Genomic DNA, 24,562 nt, shown 5'->3' with positions numbered 1-24,562 from the left:
GGGTTCCTTGAATTTCGCCTACTTTTTTTCGAGTGATATCGATATCCAGATATGGAACATATTTCAATGCGAAGATCGTTAGCTGAAATTAATTGAACTACTTTCATGAGCGGAGTGGTAAGAAAATCACCTTCATAAAAAGCATCAGAATTAAGGGCAGATTCATGATATTAATGCACCGCTAATAGCAGAACGAGTTCGTCCAACTCCTCTAGGCGCCGCAGTCGTAACGTGCAGCCGCCCCCTAGACCGTTATCAGCCGCGTGTCACATCAGGCTAATGATGCTGTGTAACCCAAAACAAACAACTGCATTCTATTGAGAGCTCCTTTTTTACTCAAATATGGGTTCTGAAGCCTATTTTCTGATTTGAAACTAAAAACTGTCCCGGTAGCAGTCGAAGAGCGACATTTTCATTACGCTTTTCACAAATTAAGCACCTCTTGATTTGTAAAATATCCGTAAGAGTTTAGTGAGTTTTTGCATTTGTATCTGAATTGCGTTACTTATATTGTATGACTCTAAATTGTGTTTTTCCACTATTTTTGTTCTTGAAATTCTAAGGAGAAGCCTTCCATCCACGCGTTTTATTTAACTATGCGGTACCCCCAATACAGAATACTGTCTAACTCCGTTGCTGAACCAAATGAGCCCTATCGAGGTACTCATTTGTTGTCACTAATCGTTAACTGTTTCGTAGCTATCCATATACGATGATTCAGTTTTTTATTTCAAACTAATGGAATCAAATCCCTTAACTATCGGCATGTAAAACTGTTTGTTGGGTTCGGACACGTGGCTAATTTATTTCGGGATTTTCCAGCTCTTCAATTTGCATGAGGGTAACTGCGAGTTCAGGGTGTGCTATTTTAAGAGTAAACACTCGGCAACAGTTTATGGACACGACGGGGTGTGTTCAGATAAATAGACATTTTAATAGTCAATTTTGAGAATATTTTTCTGAGGTAAAGCATTTAAATGCTTGAAATATATTCAAACCTCCTTTGAATTTACATTGTGCCTGTTCTCATTATTATTTGCCGTAAGCAAATAGAAGCTTTGGGCGTAACACCCTCCTGTATACCTCCTGGTTAACTTTCCTTAAGGTAGACGATGCAAGAAAGTCAAATCTCAGTATTAATGCAAAATGAAATTAGTCCTCCTCCATGACTCCATGCGAGTCGCCACATTGGCACACCTTAATTAAGGTCAATCTGGTCAACATATGGGTAGCAAACATTCAACCCCTTTAAAATTTACTACACAAACGATGTAGCAAGGGTCAGACAGATTGTTTTAAATTTTTAATTTCTCATCGACATGCTACAATACTAAAAGTGTCCATTTTTACAGTACATCCTCTTGAGCACGTTAGGGTTACTTGCGACTATATTCGAACACCAACATCCCCGAATAGATTGCTCACGTCTAGCCACTCCTCCAAGGGGTCTAAAAGGAAGCAACTGAGGGGAACTGTCGGGTCAAATAGACTAATTACAATTGCAATTTATTTTGTAATGTTTTGGCCATATTTTACACCATCATTTCTCTGTAAACATGCTGCACAAAATTCAGCAGCTTTCACAGCATGCATATCACCTTACTGCATCAGAACTTCTATTTATTTTCTGATGTAATAGGTGTGTCAGACCTACTCCACATCAATCACCTCACTTCTTGACCGAGCATTTTACTCTCTGCTTAACAAATGCAAAAGATATTAGGTATGAGTGTTAGAGCGATGAGGTCCAGACTCCACCAGTCATAAAAGCTAGATAAGGATTCGTTTCCGTTACACTCCATGGTGGTAATACTACTTGATTCTATTTGTATTTGCTAAACATATTTGTTATTGTGGACATTTTAATGACCAACATAAACTTGTTTGCTAATATGTGTATGTGCCTAGCAATGTGAAATAAAAGAGTCTGCGTCATTAATTGTGCTGTAATACGATAGTGTTTTATCCCTCGGTTCTGGTGAGGCGCCACTTTTTGTACTTCGAATTAGCCCCCTTATACCTCGCTGGGTGGGCTGGCCTTTTGGGCCATGCCAATAGCCCAGACACCTTCTCCGTGCTGAATATATATATTCTGCCCGAGTATTGTCCTCTTTCGTCTTCAGGGAGTCCCGGGACGCTACAGTGCGCTATGTGTAGAGTTTGCACAATGCACGGGCATTTCTTTCCATGAAAATTGCAAAACCATCGCTCAGGAGCATTCAGCGAGAAATCCGGTTTAATGTCTCTACATGTGACACCAATTAGAGCATCAGTGCCAAGACGCCAAGTGTTTTACGCATGTCAAAGTTTAAATATGTTATGCTTGTATTCGAGGCACTGACTCAGACTTCATCAACTTTGGGAGATGTTTTAAATACGCCCACCTTTGTCCCTTTATTTTACAAAAGAGGGTTTTCATTTCCACACATTTCGACAAAACTGACGGTAATGCCTTGCCGAACCATTTACTTCTTCCCTGTTAGCCCTTGGTTCAATATGTATGGGCATTACCCACACGTTTCCCATAATTCTAAAGTAACTAGGCAATAGTGCTCTTGAAGAGGAATTAGGAAAGGTGAGTCTCGTTCACGTAAGTAAACACTTAAACATTCGATGTACTTACCGGTGAGATCTTATTTGCCAATTTGAAGTAGTTTCTTCCAAAAGAATTTAAGGCATATCAAAAAAATGTGGAACAAACCAAAAGTGTGTTGGGGTTTGAACACTCGACTCAGAACGAAGTTATTCACCAATAAAATTTTCTTAGGGGTAGGTACCTTAGCGATGTATGGTTTTCTGCAGCCGACCGCAAAGGTCCCTTCAAATGGATTTTTTTATTGTGAATCAACGTTCTGCTTGGTAAAAGCCAGCAAGGCTGTAGCTATATGATGCTCAAAATCGCTCTTTACTTACTACTTGGTGAAATTTCTATTGCATGGATTCTAAGAACCCAATCTGTTCACTTTCATTGATGAATATGGCAGAGTTTAATGCATCCCACATAGGAAGAACAAATTCCATAGAGTAAAACATCTCGGTCGTGTTGCCTAATAGTTGGCACGGATTGCATGGTGTCATCGATCTGCAAGGTCCAACTTGTATGAATTGGTCCAGCCTATTCATCCCCTGAGTTCGAACGTTCTCACGTTGACCCTCTCAGAGCCTATGTCCCTTCACTTATTCACTTAATTGTAAAGTGGTTCTGCATGTCCTCTTCAAAGTTAAAGAAGCATGGCTACAAAAGCAAAGCTTATTATCAATAAAAAGAGCAAAACGGCATCTCAACTTGTGATTAGTGAAAACTCATTTCGAGGGTGGTTAAAAATTTCACATAAATTTATGCCGTTACCTCCATAGGGGTGTGGGCATACACACCACCACTTGGTGAAAAGAACATTTAGAATTTGAGAAACGAATTTCAAGCATGAGATCGAAAATTGCAGCAAACCTAATCAAGTTGTACTAACTTGCCAATTTTGCTGTTTAGATCCCAAGTGGTTCCATTAATGGAACATCTTAGTATTTCTTACTACTCTAGATCTTTGGTCTTAGTCTTCTATTCCTTAGTCTTAAACGTGCAATGTAAGATAAAACGTTATCTTCTGGCGCAAATTCGATCAAATCAGTTGAAGCTTTATCATCATTTGTTCATTCGTTAATTGGCTAGTGTAAACAACCAATAACAGCTCGGCTCATTGGCCAGCCAAGTAACAAGGCTTAGACAGCTGTTATTCATAGCTGTTCGTGATACCATTCACATTGACGAATTCTCGTCAAATCTGTTCAAAACTGTGACCCAGAATATGCTCATGGAATAAATCAACGTTTGCAAACTATGGATATATTCTATCACACTGCAGAAGGAATCGTTAACACGGCCCAACAAAATTTGAATGGAGGTGTCTTTACGTTCGTTTTGGAGCATTTAATAAAACCATCGGAGTTATCATACAGTCTGCACTCGCAACCGTTTTCCTCACATTTTGCTAATACCATCAGTTCTGGAGGGTTTCTAGCAGGAATATTTTTTGGCTTTCTCTGGTGCGTTGGTCTTTTAGCCGGTTTCATTTACATATGGTGGCTGAGGTACCGTAACAAATCCACCATGAATGCGCTTCAAGTAGTGAAAAACAAAACCTCGAATAATGAATGTCAAAACGATGGAATAAAGTCACCTAAAAAGTCCAATTTTTTTCTTCGGAGGCGCCAAATGCAATCAAATTGGATGTGCATCGCATCCCAATGTGTTATATTCACGGCCTTGGTAGGTCTTCTCTTCCTATTATGCATTCTTGGATTCGTCGCAAGTTACTCCCTCCACACATCTTTAGTTTTTAAATCACCTCCTCCACAACCCTTACGAAACCCAGAATATTTGTTCAACAACAACAATGGCCTTTTCCCTGGCATAACATCGGCCCTTGAAAGCGCTCGGCTGTATATGACTGAATTTCTTAGCGAAGTTCGAATTGCAACTAAGCCAGCTGTCGAAAATCTTATACAGGCGACTGTCGAAATGCAAAACAGAACCACTCATGAGTTCAACGCTCTACTTTTCAATATGCTTGGTATTGACCAAGCGTTTGACCTTGGAGACAAGCTAGGCACTCATACTGTCAGCATGCTCAACTTGGTCACTCCATTGAAAAGCCATCTGGTCGAATATACGGACACTATTTCTTCTCTGAGTATGGCCATTGCTCGATGGAATGGATACATGGAACAACTTCATGTAGAGAAAAATGTGACTGCTACGAAATCATGCAAAGCAAATGCAGATTGCGAGTTACCGATACTCGCGCTGGCAGATGTGACAGTTAGTTCAAATTGGCGCCTTCAATTTGACTTCGTAATTGCTCTTAATTTTGTCACAGACGCACAAAACCGAACGCCTGACGTGATAGAGGAACAAATGAAATCTTCTCGCCTTCTAGCTGCACGTCAGTTGGAAAACACAATGAAAAGGATGAAAGTGGAAATTGATATACCCGGTTCCTTGCGGAACTTAACAGAACAAAGCTGGGAAACCATTGCGGAGAATTTGAACGTTGTAATTGCGCAAATAGATAATCTCATTGATGTCATTCCTAAAAAGTTTTATCCTATGGCCGCAGTTGGATCAAACTACTTATTTGCTATATGCTGTCTGATCTGGATTACCATGTCATCCATCGCATTTGGAATATCTGTACTACTTTTTCATTTTCACTGCGTGAATGCCGCCATTAAACCGCGGAACAGGCGAAGAATACACTGCGTTGTATCTTTTGCTCTCATTGTTCTTATTTTCTGCATTTTTGCCTCTTGCATCCTCTTCCTTGTTTCTGGGTACGCACACACGGAATTTTGCCGATACATTAGCCCTGATCGTGCAGTCATCGAGACATCTGTTGGTGAAATGAGAAATTCGCGAATTTCATTTGTTCTAGATACTTATGTAAATGCCTTTCTAGATCGAAATTGGGACAAGATTGTTAAAATAATGGAGGAAATGAACAGCGAAAGAAAGGAAGATGCAATACCCGTTCCAAGAATAAGAAGCCCGATCTATGCTCTCAATGTAGCCTGCAGAAAAAATGCTGGAATATTAGATGCTTTCGGAGCTGTGGAAACTTTTAATTTTTCCGTATTCAATAAACCAGAAATAATAAATGAGTTTGTTGACAAAGGAAGAGTCATAATGCGAGATGTCTTGCTGAACCTCAATGCAACTGAGATGTTTCCGCCAGCTCTGACGGAATCTGTTCAGCTGGCATCCCGTCTAGACGACTTCCTTATTCCTTTTGATAAAGTGAGACAAGAACTGCCAAGGGACTTTCTGAATGTTACATCGCAAAATAAAACGATGCTCATTTCGGGAACGGAGCTGGCTTACTTGTGGCGGGAATACTATTCTTTCCTTAATAGAAGCAGTTTATCCTACGAGACTCTCACCCGAGCCGATGAACTCGCAAGTATCGTTTTCAATCTTTCATCTGAAATCAAAACTTTGCTCGAGTCTGTGGATGAGAGCCTCCAAAGGTTGGGGAAATTACAAAAAATTGGTTCAACTGTATCGGAACTTCAGGGAATCTTTGAAAGTTTGATTAATCAACTCCGAAATCGAGAGGAACTAGTTACAAAAGCTATGGATTTGTACGATTTCCATGTCGCAAAAGGTTTGCCAAAGAAAGTTGAGAGTATAATTTTTCAGTATGGCCCACCACTACTACGGGAAGTTGGACACTGCAGAAAGCTGCATGATGCATATTCAGCAGGTGTCTCAGCAGTTTGCGACCTTGTGGTTGAGCCCTTAAACGGTGTGTGGTTTTTCTCTGGTCTCTGTGTCCTTCTTTCAACTGTGCTGATCTCCTTCGGACCGTGTCTTCTGCTGCACAAAATTCGCTCTTTCTCTAACATCACGGCTGACGGTGGTGAACCTCTGTGTATTAACACCCATGAACAGTATGGCGCAAAACCCGGACAAGTTCTTTCCTCTGTAAATGGGGTAAGAGTGGTTCAGCCCGCCGGAATTCATGCGCTCATTCGAGGTCGCGACCCTGGATCAGCACCAGCGCCTTCCCATGTGTAGCGTGAACTATGTCATCTTGAAATGCAATCTGCTGCTATCGGTCTTTCTCTTCTTTTTCCCGCGTCTCCTCCGTCTCCCGTCGCAGCCTTGTACAGTCTCACAATCTTTCGTCCCGGTGCTCTGTTTCTCCAACGTCTTATCACGGTGAAGGCATCAACTCTTTGTCAATCGGACTGCTAATCTCTTCACTGGTTGTGTATCGCGTGACAAACGCCGCTTTGTAATGCATGTGACCTCACGTTGTGTTCTAGCACAAGCCACATTTATCCGTATAAACACGCGTGAATGGATGAACCAGGCCAATTAAGCTAAATACACATGCATCCACATGCGGTCATTATTGTCTCTCTCCGTCTATCTATCCATCCTTCCATGATCTTCCACCACACGAATATGCGTTGATTATCCAGCATGCATTCAACATGCCAGAATGCCTTTTGCTGCATTAGAAACAGCTAAAGACTTTCAACCTTAATAATTGAGCATTGTGCTTATACGTGGATTATTTCGAGCACGTCGATGGGTCATCCATCTGTAGGAATTGCGTGCGGTAGGGTTTGTACGGCTTTTATTATTTGTGTCATGTTGACACAAACTGGTCTATCTGTTGTGTCATAACTACTTTTGCAAATAATTGTGCCATCGCAAGATTATTTCGGCCCATCCAACCGATTTATTACTCAAATCATCATTCTCAGAAACCGATTTCAAATTCTTTTGCTTTCCAAGTCACCGTCAAATATTCGAATTGCATAATTCCGACATAGACTATGACGGAAAAGTTAGTGTTTAGGGAGATAGTTTCGAATTTTGTGGTTTTAGCATTGAATACGTAAATAATGCCTCTTCACTCCCTGGCCAACATATGCTGGTACTGTTTGCAAACGTACGCAAAACCGTGCCGTTATAAAAGCTAAGACTCTCCCATTTAAAAGGGCTGCCTCACGTCTTTCTTTGCTGTTGCAATTAAATGCAAATCCAGTCACTTACTGCACACATTCTTCGAAATTCCGACATCAAATACTGCAATTTTTTAACTAGCTGCCACTAATAAGACCATTTTTAACATGTGCGTTAGAGCCTTTCGACTACTTAGTGCAATTTCGTTTAATCCCTTTAATGAAGGCGCAGAATGGCCTCAGAAAGTGCCCCTTATGCTGCGTTTTAATATTCATTAACGGATTGCAATGTTTGTTTATTTGTGTAAATATTCCCTTAGTATTATCGCAATGGCACAACTAGTTTCAGTTAAGTACTACATTAACCGCGTGTCGCAAAAATCTACCCTGATTACCTGAACCGATAGGTAAGTCTGATGACAGCAGGTGTCCATGTTTGCTAAACTTTCCATCTAAAGTCAGGCATCTTGGGAAAAGGTGCGTCTTAAATCAGATTTGGGTCGAATGATAACGTGAAACTTGGAAATGTTATTCATTTTTATGCTCGATTGGGAATGCTGAACGCGTAACTAAGAATAGGGGCAATGTTATAGCATTTCGTGACTTTGCGACGTATTATTTGAGTATTTGAAGTATACTTAATCCCAAAGCACAATTAATGGGAAACAGAGAGAAATAGTGTCAAAATCCGCTTCGAATTAATTATTTTGGGATGGTCGACTTCGTTTTAGCCAAGATGCCTACCGAACTGCCCATACTTAAGCTACCAGCGCTCCCCACACTCTTAATTAGCATTTTAGCATACACTCTTGCGTCAAGTTTTCGCGTCAATTGGAAAATACCGGCCCATATTATCATCTATTGTAACTTAAATGGGCTACATTTAATCACACAGTTTTAAAATGAGTGTGATCAGGGAAGGGCATTATAGGTCGTAGTTGCGAACGCACGAAATGTAAAAATTTACATTAATTGGTTGAAGGCCCTAAAATTCTTTGCTAAAAATTGTAATTACCGAAGGATGCGGTCCAAAGTGAGAAAAAAGTAGTAGTCCTGCTTTTATACCGGTATCTCGATGCAACAACTATCAGCTGAAACCCGATTTTAAAACAACGGGCTATTCGAACCAAAAAAGATGCTTACACTATACTCCTGATTTACGGTTTCTTGGTTTGAGTGTGTGAATTTTACAATCAGGGTGTTAGCCATGCGTGTGCGCATTGGTGGTTTGATCAGCAGGGCCATTTTCTGTTACGGCACTAATGATCGTGACGGGCAGTCGTTTACAATGGTCAAATTGTGGTACGTTTTTCATTGTTTTAGTTTGATATGATGAAGTACCTGTCAACTGTGCTTAATGGTAACACTTTCCTAAATAGGTTATTTTACATGAAACTATGAATCATTTATAGTTTTCTGATAGAATTACTGGTCCAAAGTTGTTTTTAATTTATCTAAAATTTTAATCTTAATAAGTGAAAATACATGAATGTATTTTTAGTATAGTAGCCATTTAAATGTCTCTCTAAAATCTGCATATGATCTCATTCTAGTTCTCAAGGCATTGTTGTGGTGATTGCTACGACACACTTCTTTTATTGCTCTGATTTTATAGTGTTACTGTTATGGGTCCAGTTTGGTCAGACTAAGATCTTCCTGCTATGTTTACTTAGTTCTGGATTGAAGTCTTTTGCACTCTAGCCTAATATTGCACCAAGGCTATTACAAATGACTTCAGAAAGCTTGTACTTTTAAAATGGATTCCTGGTAACTCGATGTTCCGGACAGTCCTGTCTCCGTAAGAGAACTTGAAGGTTATGTTCAACGTGTTGAGGCTTGGTGTGTGACTCTTTGTGTCCAGAGGACGATTGGGAGAATTACTTATATGCTAATAAAGAAGTTGTCAGTTTCATAGCTTGCAGTTTTACCTCAGTATGAGGACATAAATGAAATTCTACTGCCATCTGTTTACTTTGAGGCAGCTGAATGAGGTAAATCCTATGTGCTTTTGAGAATAAAGACCAACATAGTAGAAGTCATGTGCATCTCATTGCAATTTCGGTGACTAACTCAAATCCATGATAAACTAATTTCTAAAATATATTTACCAGATCTGAAACGAAAAGCTCTTGTTGTTCGAACGCTGTGTACAAATAACTAGGATAAGACAGGCTGTCGTGACAGTCGAATCAATGATTCTATGTGGTAACAATAATGTGAAAGGGTTGAAATACCAAAAGAAGCAGGGGTCAAAAGATTAACCAAGCGTAATCTAGCATCTAGTGATAACCAAAGGACAGATCTAAGTGACACTAAAGAGCAGTAAGGCATGCCGATGGAAGCATTTTCAAATGACCTATCAATTTCAAAATTCGATGTGCAATGCGGTAACCTAGAGCATATTTCGTCCAACTGGCTCGTCTCAAAGACCTACTTGACGCAAGCATCTGCTGAAGAAGGAACTATAGGTTCTGACCTTAATTCTCTCGTGCTCGCTCCTAGTTCCACTAGTCCATTCAGCCACCTTATGCGAACTCATCCTATCAGTAACGTGTGCAAACATTTACTAATGCCGCAGGCAGCACTGAGTCTTTCATTTACCTCGACTCCTTTGCACACCTTACACCTGCTGCAGAAATCAGGCACCCTGATGCCTCTGTAGGAGGTATTACAAGACGCTTATTGGTAATCTTGACCAGCTGCCAACTTATTCTTACTGACTCTCGTCTCAAACCTAGTAAATATCAGTTTTTGATCAATGATCATTGGTTTGATGTATATGAAAGTTTTGAATATTTTTGTCCCTCTCTTTTCAAATGACCTTCAATCAAACTCTACAGCCAATCGCGTTAGTGAGATAGGGTCATGCTGACGCTACCTGAATTGAAAGTTTTTCCGGCGTGTACGAAAATACGAAGTTTTCTGTTTGATTTACGCAAATCTGCTATGAATGCATTGGATTGATTAGTGGATAAGGGGATACTTAAAATTGTTCAGTCATCGGCTTGGGCAGTACCGTTGTGACTTTTCCCAAGCGTGATGATGCAGTGACGATTGCATCACCCTCAATAACCTACTACCGTAAGAACACATCCTGATTCGATTATACGGTTTTCGACTTTTCTCCAAGCTTGACTCAGAAGATGTCTGTCGCCTAATTCCGCCTAATGATGGTTTCAGAGCTTTAACTATATCTGTGCTCCCTTTGGACTCTTTTACCACGATTTCCCGTCATAGCATTTGGTTGTTTCGTCTAATGTCCTTCAGAATACAATGATTTTGCCATCACCAACTTTAAAGTTACAATTCACTAAAATGATATCATCAATTATGCTTCCACCATAGGATTTTATGCTGAAAGACTACGTATTTCTCTTGAAAAGTTTTATCACTTAATCGTTGTGTCCAGCCTATCGAGGCATATTTTAAGTACTTCAAAGTTTTAATTCTTTAGGATTTTTGTCAAACAGGAAAAGCCATAGGGACTGATCCTGGTCCTTTTTCTCACTTTTGTAAATTATCTTATCGTCAAATACTGCTTTTACCAAGTCTTAGCCAAAAGGTAACCATTGGATTCAAATAAGAGTTTTGATCGCGTATTAAGGCAATCCATATATTTGGTATTATATCCTATATTTTATATACTAGTATTTGTATATTAATATTCGCATATTTGAATAAAAACAGAAAAGTAATTTGTTGTTAAGCCCTCCGCTAACAATGACAGGGTCATTGACTGTGTGAGCAAATGATAAATTTGACTAATGTTAAGTATTTTGTGATTAAGATGCAAATTTAGACCTCTTTAAAAAAGGCGCCTAAACTTATTTAGTTACTTTTGACATATTCCTTAAGGCTTCCTAAAAATGGCTTGCTTACTCCTTGTGAACGACGTTCAACATTTGTAGATTAAATATGTTTTTGGAAACAACTTTGCTGCCATTGCAAATTATAATTCACTTATCAACCAGATAGGGTATGCCCAAATATTTATGATAATTTGTATGAATGTCCACTATCCGAAAAGTTTTTTTTTCCACAGATCGACGAATCACTTGCCCCATCTCGGTCCAAACTACCTAACCAATTGTACATTATTGAGAACTGAGCGAGCGCATGTTTAGCCTACACACTTTGACAACTTTGGCGTAACTTATCGTTCCACCTTTAGTACTTTTCCTGCCCATATCCATTTCCCATATGTATTCATCCTGTCAAAAGTTGGATAAAAGTGCGTTTGGGCGAGGCATTTAAAACTAAGTAAGACATAATACCCACTCGGACCTGTGTTTGACAAGTATTCGGTTATGTTAGTAATTTGTGCAGCAGTTTCCGTAATTTTACCGTATTTGTGCCCACTCCCGCAATGGCCTTGTTTTTATTATTCGATCTTTCCGTTAATTTTAAATTAAAGGTAGTGGGCTTGACTTAGTAAAACGTGTTATGTTTGCTGTGCTTTAACAGTTTAAATTCGAGAATGCTAAAATCAGCAGCCCGTTTAAACCGATTATTTCAACCTTTCGCTGATTTACACTCCCGAACGAAGTTTGCCTTTTTGTTTAACGAGAATCTTTTCGTGGCTATTTCGATTCGAAACAAGGTGATCATTTGCCATTATCATGCATTCTAAGATTGACGCTCAAGTTAGTGTAAATAAGCTTTTAAAGTCAATGTAAACACGCTATTTAAACCCTGGGCATCACAGAAGCATCAATTGCGTTAGTGATTAATTTTGCTTTAGTGGTAAAATGAAAGGTAGCTAGGGCAAATTTTAGCGGACTTCACCATGACCTCATGTAATTTTTCGGCTTATGCCTAATTTGCAAGAGCATGTACTTAAGCATTCTGAACTTGTGGGAATGTTCCAGTTCAGTCGGTACGAGATAGACGCTCGAGATAGAAATGCTTTGGGTCTTTGTGTACGACTTCGCCAAACTGGGAAGGAAACGCTGTAAATGTCTGTAAATTTTAAAGGTGAACCACTTCAGGCACTCTTTTTTCTCAGCGGCATCGCACATCCATTATTTTATGGAAAAGGATCAAGTCCGCAGAATTTCGTTTTATCGTTAAAATTGAGCACTTTGTCCAAGTACAATTAACTTAATAAGGTCCCATAAAACCTCATCAATCGCTAATAGTTCGAACTAAATCGCGCATCTTTATCAAGGTTTGTCCATATGAGTCCTTCAAACCTGCATCATTTGTATTTCGAGACGAAAATTGTCCAACCCCCATAACCTGCTAAATCTAATGTCGCGTGTAACAACCTTATGAGAATAAGGCAAAAAGGTGTTGACAACATTACGACTTCATGATGATGTCAATTTTGGCTCCCAGTAGGATCACCAAGGCTTATAACATGTGGATGACTTGTCACAAAATACAGCCTTTTATGGTAAGGACTTCGCTCCTTATTTACAGAGTAGAGCATGCATTTTTGTTGCATACTTGACCAGAATTTACTCTGAAAAGCAAAATTCTAACTGTGACTGTTAATGAAGGGAATGCAAAAACGGTCAAGGCTTGATCGAAGGAATCAATTCCTCCTGAGATTTTAGGCGTCAGAATGCGAAAGTTATCATTTCAGGAAAGTATCGTTGCTGATATTAAGTGAAGAAATTGAAATTTTGATGTGTTTTATAAGTTCTAATACTGGTAATCTAAATGTTTTTTATATATATATCATCGTTCTACTGTCGCGATTCCCCATACGTGAAACTCACGAGAACGTGGATCGTCGCGACCTAGCTGTGCTCGACTCGCACAAATATTAACCATAGATTGATCGTGAAGGTATAAATAAAAAGGTAGGAGCGGTGAGCACAACCTATGCATTTTATGTGCTAAATTCTGGATAATATTTGATTATGCAGACGTTAGCTCTCTCCTGGTATTTATCCAGTGCTGTTTTGTTATTTTTTTTTATTCTGATGCCACCAAAGCGCATAAATGATCTCTATTTAAGCTCTGCTGCAATACCTTTACACACTAGAAATACTATTTTAGGTTTGAAAATCCATAAGTTGACAAGGGTTGAGAATATTGTCCGCTAGTACGCTGTTAGATACCACAAATCTTGGCCCATTTGGTAATAAATTCTAACTTACATTACCTTCGTAATTACAAATAATTATACAAACAATTCATAATCTCTTAATTAATTATGTGATTTGTTTTGTTCCTTTAAAAATATGATTTTATGATAATCAGACGGTGATTCATGCATGCCACAATTAGATCATGTGATAGGCAAACGAAATGCCCAACCAGAATGATGAAATGGTGTAAGTCTAAGGAAATACATTAACTGCGCTTTATGCAGTGAAGTTTCGGCAGCTGCAATGACTAATACATCTTTAAATGGAATATCAAAATCCGAAGTGTTTCCCAACTTCTGCCCAGCATTGCGCTGTAAAGTGATGTCCTCTGATCAGCATGGTCTGACAAAATTTACAAAACCATTTTGGAAGTCATTTGAAATTACTTCACCGACTTGGATTCCTCAAATAATTTTTGTGGATTGTAAGATTTAAATCGGTATTTGGTGCATCTATTAGGCTGTTTCTTGTGGTGCAATTGCACAAGATCTAATGACGCAACTGTTCACATTTGTCCTTAGAAACCCATGTAATTACTGTTTGGTCCATCACTCAAGTATATATAAACAATGACACGCAAACTTACAATCTACCTTGGTGGTTGCTTTAATGGATGCCTCTTCCAGACGTCTTTAATCAATTTGATTCATGGCCTGCGAATAGAGACCCAATCATATCAATAAACAGACACAATATGTTTACAAATGTAGTTTCAGATCTGAAACCATAAATCATCATTTACTTTCACCGGGTTGGCGAAAAATCAGGTGGAGTTTTATTTTGATTCTGCATTGACAGCATTTAAGTTGTTTGTGCACTACTGGCTTAGATGTCGCAGGGAAGGAAAACCTAGCCAATAGCAAAAAATACCGATTAAAAGTTGTTTTAAACAGCACTTCAGTGCATGATACTTAACTCGAATAGATTAAATAGACCGATTTGTAGATTTTGATGGTGCCAGGTTCAATTTAGGCTTTTATATTCGGATAACCGAACCTATAACTAAGAGCCCTTTATAAGTTCGCCGAATAGCTATTATGTTAAAGCCCTTTAAATTGTTTAAAAGCAGCACATATTGTTTGATTTGAAGTATAGTCCTGTATTCATTGGATATTAGTGTCAACTCCCACAAGTCAGTTAGATTGCCCTTCATTGTGAACCTTCAATCATAGGATGAATGAATGGCTAATCGCTGCAAAGCTATCCGTAAAGTTACTTAAACAAACTGAAGCAAAGTATTCAGACACATACTTAATGTAGTACAGAGATGGCCATCTGATATTTGTACGAAATAGTCTGCGTTTGATTAGGGTAGAGGTGGGTTGGATATGCAAATGAACTGTGTACACATTCGAAGCGTTTTTTGCATCTAATTAACGCGCGCTGGTGAATCTCTTCAAACGCTCATGCTTAGTACTCTGTCTCATTACCGGATTGAGGGTGCAGGGCTGAGTATCAAGACGCCTGCTTTTTAGCCAGGTCCTGGCAGTAAGGGTAATTTCCGCCCAAATGGTAAGGGTGATAGACTAAGGTATTTATTTTCGAGGCAACAAGGGGAAAAAAACCTACAAATTATGTCAAAATTATTGAAACCTAATAAACACATTTGCAGCCAGTGCATTTTTTTTCAAATTCTTTCAAGTTTTGTTAAATTTTAACATACGTTGATGGATACCTTTCTTAAAGAGCGGCCTATTCTGACAAATTCCCGGCATTCGCTAGTCTTATAATCATTATGTCCGTGTCATGAAATATTGGTATTCACATCATCGTCATGACCAAATTTTCTTCACACACTGAGGTAATTGGCTGTAGTTCGACGTGAAGAAGCTCTTGGTTTTCACTCAGGTTCTGTAGCACGACTGATGAGCGTTGTTATGTGCTTGTGCAATCGTCATTATTTAATCCCTCGTGAAAGAACTGCGTATGACGCAAATGGAGTCCAATCAAATCAAATCATTGAGATTTCACAAAACACCATAATTTAGATCTAGGCTAATATACACCAGCAATACGCAGCACACATTGCAGCTTTGTCTCGCTGCCTCGTGGAATATATCGCTATTTACTAAAAGATGACTCCTGCGTGTTGCTAATGGTGGTACATATATTTTGAACATAGTTCTCTGTACCTTGGTATTTGTGCTTCACCACTTTATTTCTGTTTACGATGTGTGCATTTGATACATTTTGACCACAAAAGATAAGTAGCAATTAAATTCGAAGATGCGTGTGCACTAATATGGGAGGACTTACCGATGGAATAAGAATTGAAGTGTTTTCTCAACGAGGCCTGCACTTATATTATTCCTACATTTCGTTTGTTCCCCCATTTGCTTTTATCCTCACACAACTCCCCACACTTCAACATCAAGGACAATCGAACACTCTTTGGCATAACCCTTAACCTAACATGTGTATGCAACTAGACAGGTGAGAGAAAACAAATTTGTAGGCATAGTGAATGATTATCACAATTTACCCAATGATTCTTTACAGAATAGAGGGCAGAACGGCTCGACTGAATAGTACGAAGCCCCAGCTTCCTAAATATTGTTCACCATATGCAATTAGATACATTTTCAAAGCATTAAAATTGCGAGCTTAGAAATAATTGGTATAGCATTTAAGAGTTAGCCATGCGACAAATCATGAGTTTAAATTGACATCAATAAAATGACCATTAGGAAACTCTGAACCTTGTAGCTTGGACCGTGATGGTTCCGTGAGTGAAGAAAGTTATTTATGAAAATTGGAAGCAAAAGGAAGGACAATATTTTTGCTTTATATTTTGAATCTTAATGATTAAATCCACCATTTTTGTGACAGTATGCTTGTATAAAAATTGGGACGCATTGAAGTTTCCTTTTAGGGAATCGATAAGAAAAAGGATTAATTTTAGAGATTCATACTATTTTCAACATTTACTTTTCATGGAAATCACTTTGGTTGCCTGATTGTCGGGTCGAGTAACCTCTGTAGGTATATATGTACATATATGTACATTTGTATACCTAGGTGGAATTAAGTAGGTTGTTTAGGCGTCTCATGTGCAATGAATTTAACATAAACAATTTTAAGGTGTCTTAACGAAGATATACACAATTAAAATCAGGCAATAAATGTGGACATATTCCAAGGTCAATGGTGCGATGCCGCTTTGGCATATTTATTTGTTTGACCCGCATTATCAAGGTGTTCTATACCCACAATAGAGCTAGGTCCCGTGCGGCTGTTACAAAACTACGAAATATGTCACATTAATCTTGAACCTTTGGTGTGCAATTCTGCTGTTAATGGTTATGATTGAAGTCAGGACGCCAAGTGACGGGTTACCGTGTTGTAAACATGCTGGTACCGATAACCAGCATGCCCTAGACCAGCTTGCCATGAACCTAGAGCCACGCAGCTGTGTGTATTGCTTTTTGTTGATTAAAGATCAATTTCCACTACTAAGATGCGACAGGCAACACCGTCTTTTGCCTGTTGGTGCAGATTTATGGTATGGATATGGAAAATACAGATAATGGACTGACTTTCCAGCTTTAAGAAAACATCACTCCTCTTAAAAAATACTTCAGAAGGTTTGAAAATTTTTATATACATTCTAAATATGGTCAACTCTTAATGTTAACTACAAATACTAATCGTTTTAAGCACTTTAAGAAGTCGCCAAAGCGATGACTTGAAACAGGAAAAGTCAAATATCAAAAAATCACTTTGGCCCTTTAAAAAGTTGCTGCTTATTACTTAAGTTGATTACCATGAAGTATTAAATTAATCTCGTTATTCTGCTTCCACTTGCTGATGACCTTGAGGTGACTTAGGAACTATGGTGCGATAGGCAAAATAAATTTTAGTCACAATTTCAATATAACTTCAAGTTCTGCGCAATAACAGGCATTTTGCTAAAATCCAATGACATTTTAAGATTTGTCGTATAAAGTTGATAGTCTTATTTACGTTTTATGCAACAGCATTGGCTAAAGTTAGATAACTACGTCGTATATACGTGGCATATAGCATCTATGTAAGTATGTCCGGTGATACATTGGCTGAGATTATTTTAAACCGTGAGATTTGGTATTAAAATATTTCTTTTAATTCTTTGTAATAACGCGGGTCTTCGTTGCACGTGTAGTGCTTGTAAACCCTTGTAATTGGGAGGTATGCTAACTTTTCCACATCGGTGGGAATTAACGTAGAACTGCCCAAAAAAAGTTGTAGTCTTTTCAGAACTTGATAGCAACTTTTAGTATGACTTTTAGGGATCCTACTGATGGCATTACGACAAATAGTGGCATTTATTTCCCTGGGCTTTATTGGTGAATATTCCTCTCTTGAAGTATTCTAGCGTTTAATTCTAACTTAACGTACTGCTTTTGAATTTCTTTATAGGGGACTAAAACACGGCCAAAACCTGTTAAATCAAATAAGGTTGGTTTTCGTCTATTCATAATTCGACCTGCAGCCAGATAGCCCCTTGGTAAAACTTCTAAAGTCGGTTTACAAAGACTATGAGCGAATATGTAATGAGTTTAACTGTTCGATGTGTCCAAAAATTAAGGAAACTCTAAGATGGGGTATTTCAGAGGAGATTGTTATCAAGACGGTACGTGTACTAGTATTACTGCAATTATTCGACTGTGATAGTTTGTAATGGATCCCAAGGATCGGCGAAATATTGAGTACTGGGATGATAAGAAGTTCGTGGAATGGTTTGAACATGGTCATGAAGAGGCACAACCGAAGAAAAAAGGTAAAATCAAAAAGGGCCTTAAGGGAGAAAAGCCACTGGTGCGTCTTCTGCCTCTTATCGACGCTCTGAGGAACAATCGCTACTTGCAAATAAAAGAGCTTTATGTTTGGGGCGTCTACCTAGAATATAGTGATATGTTATGCTTGGTAAGAAAGTTAATGTAGCCAATTTGCATATATGGAAGGGAAGTATGGTTGCCAAAGGAAGCTATGAGTTGTCCTATATTGAGCTAATTGACTGTTTTATCAATCAAAAGGCCATTGATGCATTTGCTCCAAATGTCAACTATACAAAAACACTACGAGATTTGATCCTTGATTTCAATGAGTGAGTCTGGACCTTTTGCTTGAAAAGCATATAGATTTGGAGATTCTGGGTGTTACACACTTTGCGAAGGACTGAAATCATGTCGTTGGCTCGTTCGGTTAAGTGTTTGCTTCTGTGGTCTTAACAAGCAAAGCGGCATTTGGCTGGGTAATCTTGTAGCTGAGACCTCAATCAGGTAAGGCTACAGCATTGTACATAACAATGCCATTACTTTGTTTGCTTTTAAAATAAGCGGCTTAAGATTATTTCCTTCATCTGAGAGTTTCTTGCTTAGATATTTGAGAAAGGTGACGTAAGTTCTCTCTGGAATAAAAAGAGAAAAGGAATATGTTTTATGCAGAGAAAATTTGCTTTACCTACTCTTGCTATATTCTGTTAGTTGGCTAACTCAATTTTCTTCTGATCGTAATTGAAATGCACTTCTGTCAAACCCTACTCCATTATTACCTAGTATTTAAATGTAGTACATTAAATCCTTTTCGTAGCTATTTTTTCGGAATAGTCGATATAAAATAAAGTGATCGAAGATTTTATCTAAAGTTATGATTGTGAAACAAAGGGAGCTTTTTTTGGACGGAAATAACTTGGAGGCCGAAGGCGCAACTGCTCTGCTCACACAGTTGGCCGAGGCGGCATATTTGGAGGGGAAGGAGCGCGAGAGACTAAAGGCCGAAAGGATGGCCGTCGCAGTAGCCCAAGCTCAGAGTAAGTCTTGTTTTGAGCATGTGTGTTTCAGTACATCGGGTATTGATATAAGGCGATGCTGCTTCTACCATTTTGGACTGATTTCCCCAAGATTTGATTGCCTTACAAAAGAAAAGATAACCGATTGTTTATGGTATTTCTGATTAACCATGAATGAAAAACAGTAATTTTGAACTAATATGGCCTAATCACTTTATTTAATCTCAGGTGGGCTTTTTAAATTCAAAAATATTTGGGTATTCGAGAATCAAAATTATTGGCTTGATTTGCTCTTTTAAAGCTGGAAGAAAACGAATTGACCTAGATGCTCCTCTAGCGGAATCAGAGACGCACACTGCTGAGGATCCAAGCACGGTCAGTGACGTGAATCCAGAAAGTGTGTCTGTGAATGCCTACATTCAGAAAAACGAAGCGAACACAAACGTTAGCGCTAGTAGGAAAAGGCAAACTCTTGGCAAAGGTAATTATTTTATTTGGTTTTATGTAAGTTAATGAAATGGTAAGTTCCATACCGCATCGATTATAAACACGTACGTATGTAAATACACTTCTAAATGTACCTGTAAATTTAGAACAACGATTTCGAAACCATAAATAAACACGGGTCGTTTTTGTAGGAAAAAATAAGAGAAAAAGTGCTAAAATGCCACCATGTGGACCGCAAATCACCCATCTCCATATGGCGGAGAACAGCATTAACAGCATCGGTCGAGGAGGCAGTTTCGCTCCAGCTCGCTGCATGCAGCTATTAAAAACGCAAGTTGATATAAAACTATCCAACCTCGAATGAATGTCATATTACATCACTTATTGGAGAGAAGATATTATGGGAAAATTTTTAATTTATATCATTTGAAGCCAAGTCGTTCTGGTTCGAAGCACTTTCAATAGAACGTCTTAATTGTCAAGTAGAGTTTATTGTGTGCTCCATTATTACCCATTGAAGCCCGACAGCCTGACTAAATGTCTTTGCGGGTTTCTAGATAGCATGCTTCTGAGAGCTGCTGAGAGCGTACTAGAGCTCATGTAGAAGGTGGTTTTTAATGGCGTCACACACATATGCACCCGCATTTACTAGTCTAAGACAAAAATATTCTGATTACCAGGATGCAACAATTCTACTAAAAGTGCGAACAAAAATATCAACATCTTTTCGATACATTTTCTGCATTTCATTCCAGCATAATAGCATATTCAAAGGATCTGCAGGAGATCGATATTTTTGGCAATGATATCGGGCAAGTGGCGGGCCGCATCGTTCTGGAGGGCATTCTGGCGCGAAAAGACAACAACCTTCCACGCATCGGTCTGCGCGTCACCCACCTCATTAATCAGGACACCTACGACATGATTCGCAAGTTGGCTCCCAAACCCAAGGGAAAGAAGAAGCGAGGCGGGAAATAGCACAATCTCGCTGCTTGTCAAGTCAATTTGAAGAGTTCGCGTCTCTTCGCATATCACTTTGTAGTAGGAATATTTGACGATGAGGAACCTTTGATTTATAACACTTTAGACACTCCCGCATACAAAGGTATTTGAATTCTACCTACATCTGAAAATGTGTAATCTTAAGGTGACGCGTTGGATGAGAATTTAAATCCTTGTGAAACTCACCGTTGGAAATGATTACTGTGAAACAAATCGCAGTGATAATGCAAACAACTGTTGCTAATTAAAAGGTGGTAACAGTAACCAGAGTCCAGCGAAATGCCAGGTTCCCATTGTGTTCTACTGATCTCGGATAACATGAACCAAGAGCGCGGCCAAACTTGAGCCCCCAGGGACATATCAAATGACAGCATCACTTCGATCAACCTACCAACAGCTCTGTAGCTCCCAGTAAGCCATCGTCTGCTTAGGTGTTTACACAGTCCACATATTAAGTCGCAAAGTTCTATTTACCTTATGGGTCTGAAACCAAAACAGATTTGAATACCCCTGTAATTCAGAAATAACCGCGTTGCCGGCACTATTAAACCTTTTTTTTCACAGGTAATCACGTCAATAAAGTGCCTTCCCCGTTTGGCACGTACCATCACCGGTGAATAACAACTGGGGACGCGTTAGGTATATATTGAGACCCGCAGTGTCTTTAATAAACATCAATATAGGTCTGGAATGTTCGGAATAATACGCCAGTGAATATCTTCGAAACCAATTAAAAAGAAGCAGATCAGATACACACATGTAGTAAATGTTGAGGGCAATTAGGGAGAATTACAGTAATGGGCCAGACAGCAGACTGCGGCATCAGGACAGCATGAATTTCGAATACAGGTAAAGGGTGCCTTGAAAAATGTGGCGACCAGCCTGGTAAACACCATGTAATACCCAGTATGCAGCAAGACCAGAGACAGAGAGGATAAGCGCTCGAGAAGCCCAACGAACTACAACCCATGATCGAGATGCCGGTTTCACCCTACAACAGATAAAATGCTTCCTGGTAAGGCAGATATAAAACCTTTTTCTCGGAAGGGATTTTATACGCCATTCGAGCAGACGGTGGATTAAACACACCAACCCCCAAATCGAAACAGATACAATTACTAAAGTAGCGTAAATTACCGCCTCTTGATGAAGCATACTTTGATGACATAGAAGGGAGGAGAGTCCTTCTGTGTTAGTGACTTCGATTTTGAACACAAACTAAAAATGTCTTAAGGTGTACAATTGCATTTCTAATAATTCAAATAATCAGGAGATAATAGAATGAATATGTCCAAAAGAGCGCCCTTTAAAACCCCATTCCTCACGACAGTACAACTTCGACATGAACACCAAATGAGTGCGAAATAAATCACCCCCACCGTTCAACGGCATTAAGCTAACTAAAATAGGTAAAAATTCTACAAAAATATACCCAATCCCATGTGATTTGGACCTAAAACAAATTCAATTTGTGTGTTTAGCGACCCCTTTCGACCAAATAGTTCTAAAATTTAGCAGGATCTAACAATTAAACTCAAAAATGAAACAGTGTGCATATGAAAAATGCATTGTAAAACCTTCTGAGTTCAGCTTTATCGATGGTGGCAGCATGATTCCAGGCCTTCCTGATGCCAGCCACATGGCCAATCCCGACAACTGCTACGACAACACGGGGCAATACATCTAGCCCAGGCCACTCGGGGCACCAGCAGCAGCACTGGCGGAGGAGATGGGGGTGTTCTTCGGGATCTAACAGAACCTCCACCGTCGAATTTTCGCTCCTCTTGTCTGACTCCCTCCGCTTCTGGTCATGCTCCTGCCGCTGACGAACCTCTGCCCCCTTTTCCTCCTCATCCTCTTCAACATCTACTTCCTCCCCCCTTCGGTTCGCATCATGTCCTGGCTCTTCAGACGGCAAACCGCACACCTCCCAAATTGACCGGGCTAGGTAGAGATCCCGTTCCTCCAGAATAATGCGTGTCAACTCGGGGTAGTCACCAGCCAATGCCTTAATCAACTGCTCCAGGAGGTCCTCACTTTTCATTTCTTCAACATCCTCGGGGCTAGTGTAAGGAAGATAAGTGGATAAAATGCCGAATGTAAACTTGCTGCATCTGTTAGTTTCATTAAAAAAGTGACATATATTAATCTAATAGAGTGAAGAACTCACAAGCGTTAGCAGTTGACGTCTACTAAGCCAGTAGTGATAAGTACATGAGAGGAATAAGAACAAAAGCTACAGTTTCAAAGGTTGAAAAAAGGCACGCGTGCACAACCAGCAAGAACACAAATGGTCGATGGCTTATAACATAATAATGGAACATCACAAATAACACATACGTTATTTCCTCGAAGCCGAATAACAAAGAGAAGAAAAACCTCGTTTTCTGCCATAACCCCAGTGCATCCATTGCCCTCTGAAGGGTTACTTTAATTGGCCGATCCCCGAGAATGAGATGACAGTGGGCTTGCTTAGACGCCTAAGTAAGATATTTCAATTTTATGTCGGTATTTCCAATTTGATAGACGCAACTACAATAGTGCCCTTACTTCCTGAAACGCAGCACGAAATTCACCTCCAGGTGCCATTCCAATTTGCTCCATTATATACTTTGTAAACCGAAGCAAAAGATATTGCAAAACGCCGTTTGATACACCCATCTAGAAGCATTTTTTATGAGAAGCAGCATAAACATGCTCTTCAGAAAGTAACGCATTTCTGATCAGGAGCAATAACATAAGTCAGTAGCATAAGCCCACAAAAAACTAGCCATATCCCTGTATAAAACCAATAACCTATGTAGGAGAATGCAACAAATTGGAAACTGCCTTCTACGCATGAAATTTGGCGCCCGGCAGAATGTTCCTGTGATAACTTACTTGCTAATGTACCGCCAAACACATTCAAATAGAGAAACCTTTACGACATCATTACCCAACAACCGGACTCACATTTCTCACGTAGTCAACCAGGCTGTTTTCCCGAATTTGCCTTTTAATATCGTCTTCAGATAGAAGCATGGAATGACTTCGATTCCTACACAACTCAACAACCACAAAGTCAGGAAGAGTCTTTTCCATTATCTAAACCATTTATAACACTCACGAAATGACCAGTTCATACAAAACGAACATCCGCAATGCTTTCTTTGCTAAAGTGAGCCGTTCCTACCAAGTATACTTTTGTGCCGTTAGAACATTCTATTAAGGAAACCGTCTTAGGCAACTCGAAAGGAGTTCGCCTCACGATCTGGACGCATTCCAAAAATGAACTAATGGCATTCATTTCATAACTATCTCCCGTTCCCTCTGAATCTGAACAAGCCGCATAAGCATTCATCTGTGGCGTGTCAATGGCCATAGTGACAATTAAGGTCAAACGACAACGCGTGTTACTTCAGCCTGTCTACGCGCTTAATTATCTACCAATGAAAAACTCAACCTTATGAAGCTGAAGGATCTGGAAACAACTAATTACTTTCATTTAACATCAGTCAAAACAAGTGGTTCGTTAAGCTTCATAAAGCAAGTACACTTTATCTCAAGGCATTTTTAGTAAGTATGGAAGATTAGCATAATATGCCCCACTTTCGTATAATAAAGTTCCGAATAACCAGTATTATTACCAAACTGTATTATCACAAACAAATAATCACAATCTTACCAGTGCTTGCACATTTTTGTCGTAAGGCTTCATAGTCGCCTTGGCTGTATGAATATCACATTACATATCTTACCATTGGAAGACTTATAATTCTGTTTAGAGCTATTTATG

At 39.2% G+C, this 24,562-nt stretch overlaps 3 protein-coding genes across 3 annotated transcripts; 2 read left to right on the top strand and 1 right to left on the bottom strand. All coding sequences in view use genetic code 11, as the record gives it.

Moving 5' to 3' along the window:
* Positions 1 to 3,835: 3,835 nt before the first annotated feature.
* EGR_01401 (hypothetical protein) lies at positions 3,836 to 6,571 on the top strand (the record flags this gene model as incomplete). Its single annotated transcript, XM_024490650.1, has 1 exon — positions 3,836 to 6,571. One exon carries the CDS (start codon positions 3,836 to 3,838, stop codon positions 6,569 to 6,571), a length of 2,736 nt encoding a protein of 911 aa, XP_024354974.1.
* Positions 6,572 to 18,227: 11,656 nt separating this feature from the next.
* On the top strand, positions 18,228 to 20,763 carry EGR_01400 (nacht leucine rich repeat protein; the record flags this gene model as incomplete). Its single annotated transcript, XM_024490649.1, has 7 exons — positions 18,228 to 18,473; positions 18,512 to 18,654; positions 18,689 to 18,829; positions 19,214 to 19,359; positions 19,640 to 19,819; positions 19,977 to 20,119; positions 20,560 to 20,763. The coding sequence occupies 7 exons, from the start codon at positions 18,228 to 18,230 to the stop codon at positions 20,761 to 20,763; spliced, it is 1,203 nt and encodes a 400-aa protein (XP_024354973.1).
* An 846-nt stretch (positions 20,764 to 21,609) lies between these two features.
* On the bottom strand, positions 21,610 to 24,148 carry EGR_01399 (TraB domain-containing protein; the record flags this gene model as incomplete). Its single annotated transcript, XM_024490648.1, has 6 exons — positions 21,610 to 21,778; positions 22,365 to 22,850; positions 23,128 to 23,267; positions 23,338 to 23,448; positions 23,740 to 23,871; positions 23,912 to 24,148. 6 exons carry the CDS (start codon positions 24,146 to 24,148, stop codon positions 21,610 to 21,612), a joined length of 1,275 nt encoding a protein of 424 aa, XP_024354972.1.
* Positions 24,149 to 24,562: the final 414 nt, after the last annotated feature.

This window comes from Echinococcus granulosus (genome assembly GCF_000524195.1).
Source record: "Echinococcus granulosus chromosome Unknown EG_S00005, whole genome shotgun sequence".
Taxonomy (NCBI): Eukaryota; Metazoa; Platyhelminthes; class Cestoda; order Cyclophyllidea; family Taeniidae; genus Echinococcus; species Echinococcus granulosus.
Note: the sequence above shows the minus strand (reverse complement) of the source record. Positions and strands in the feature narration are given on the sequence as shown.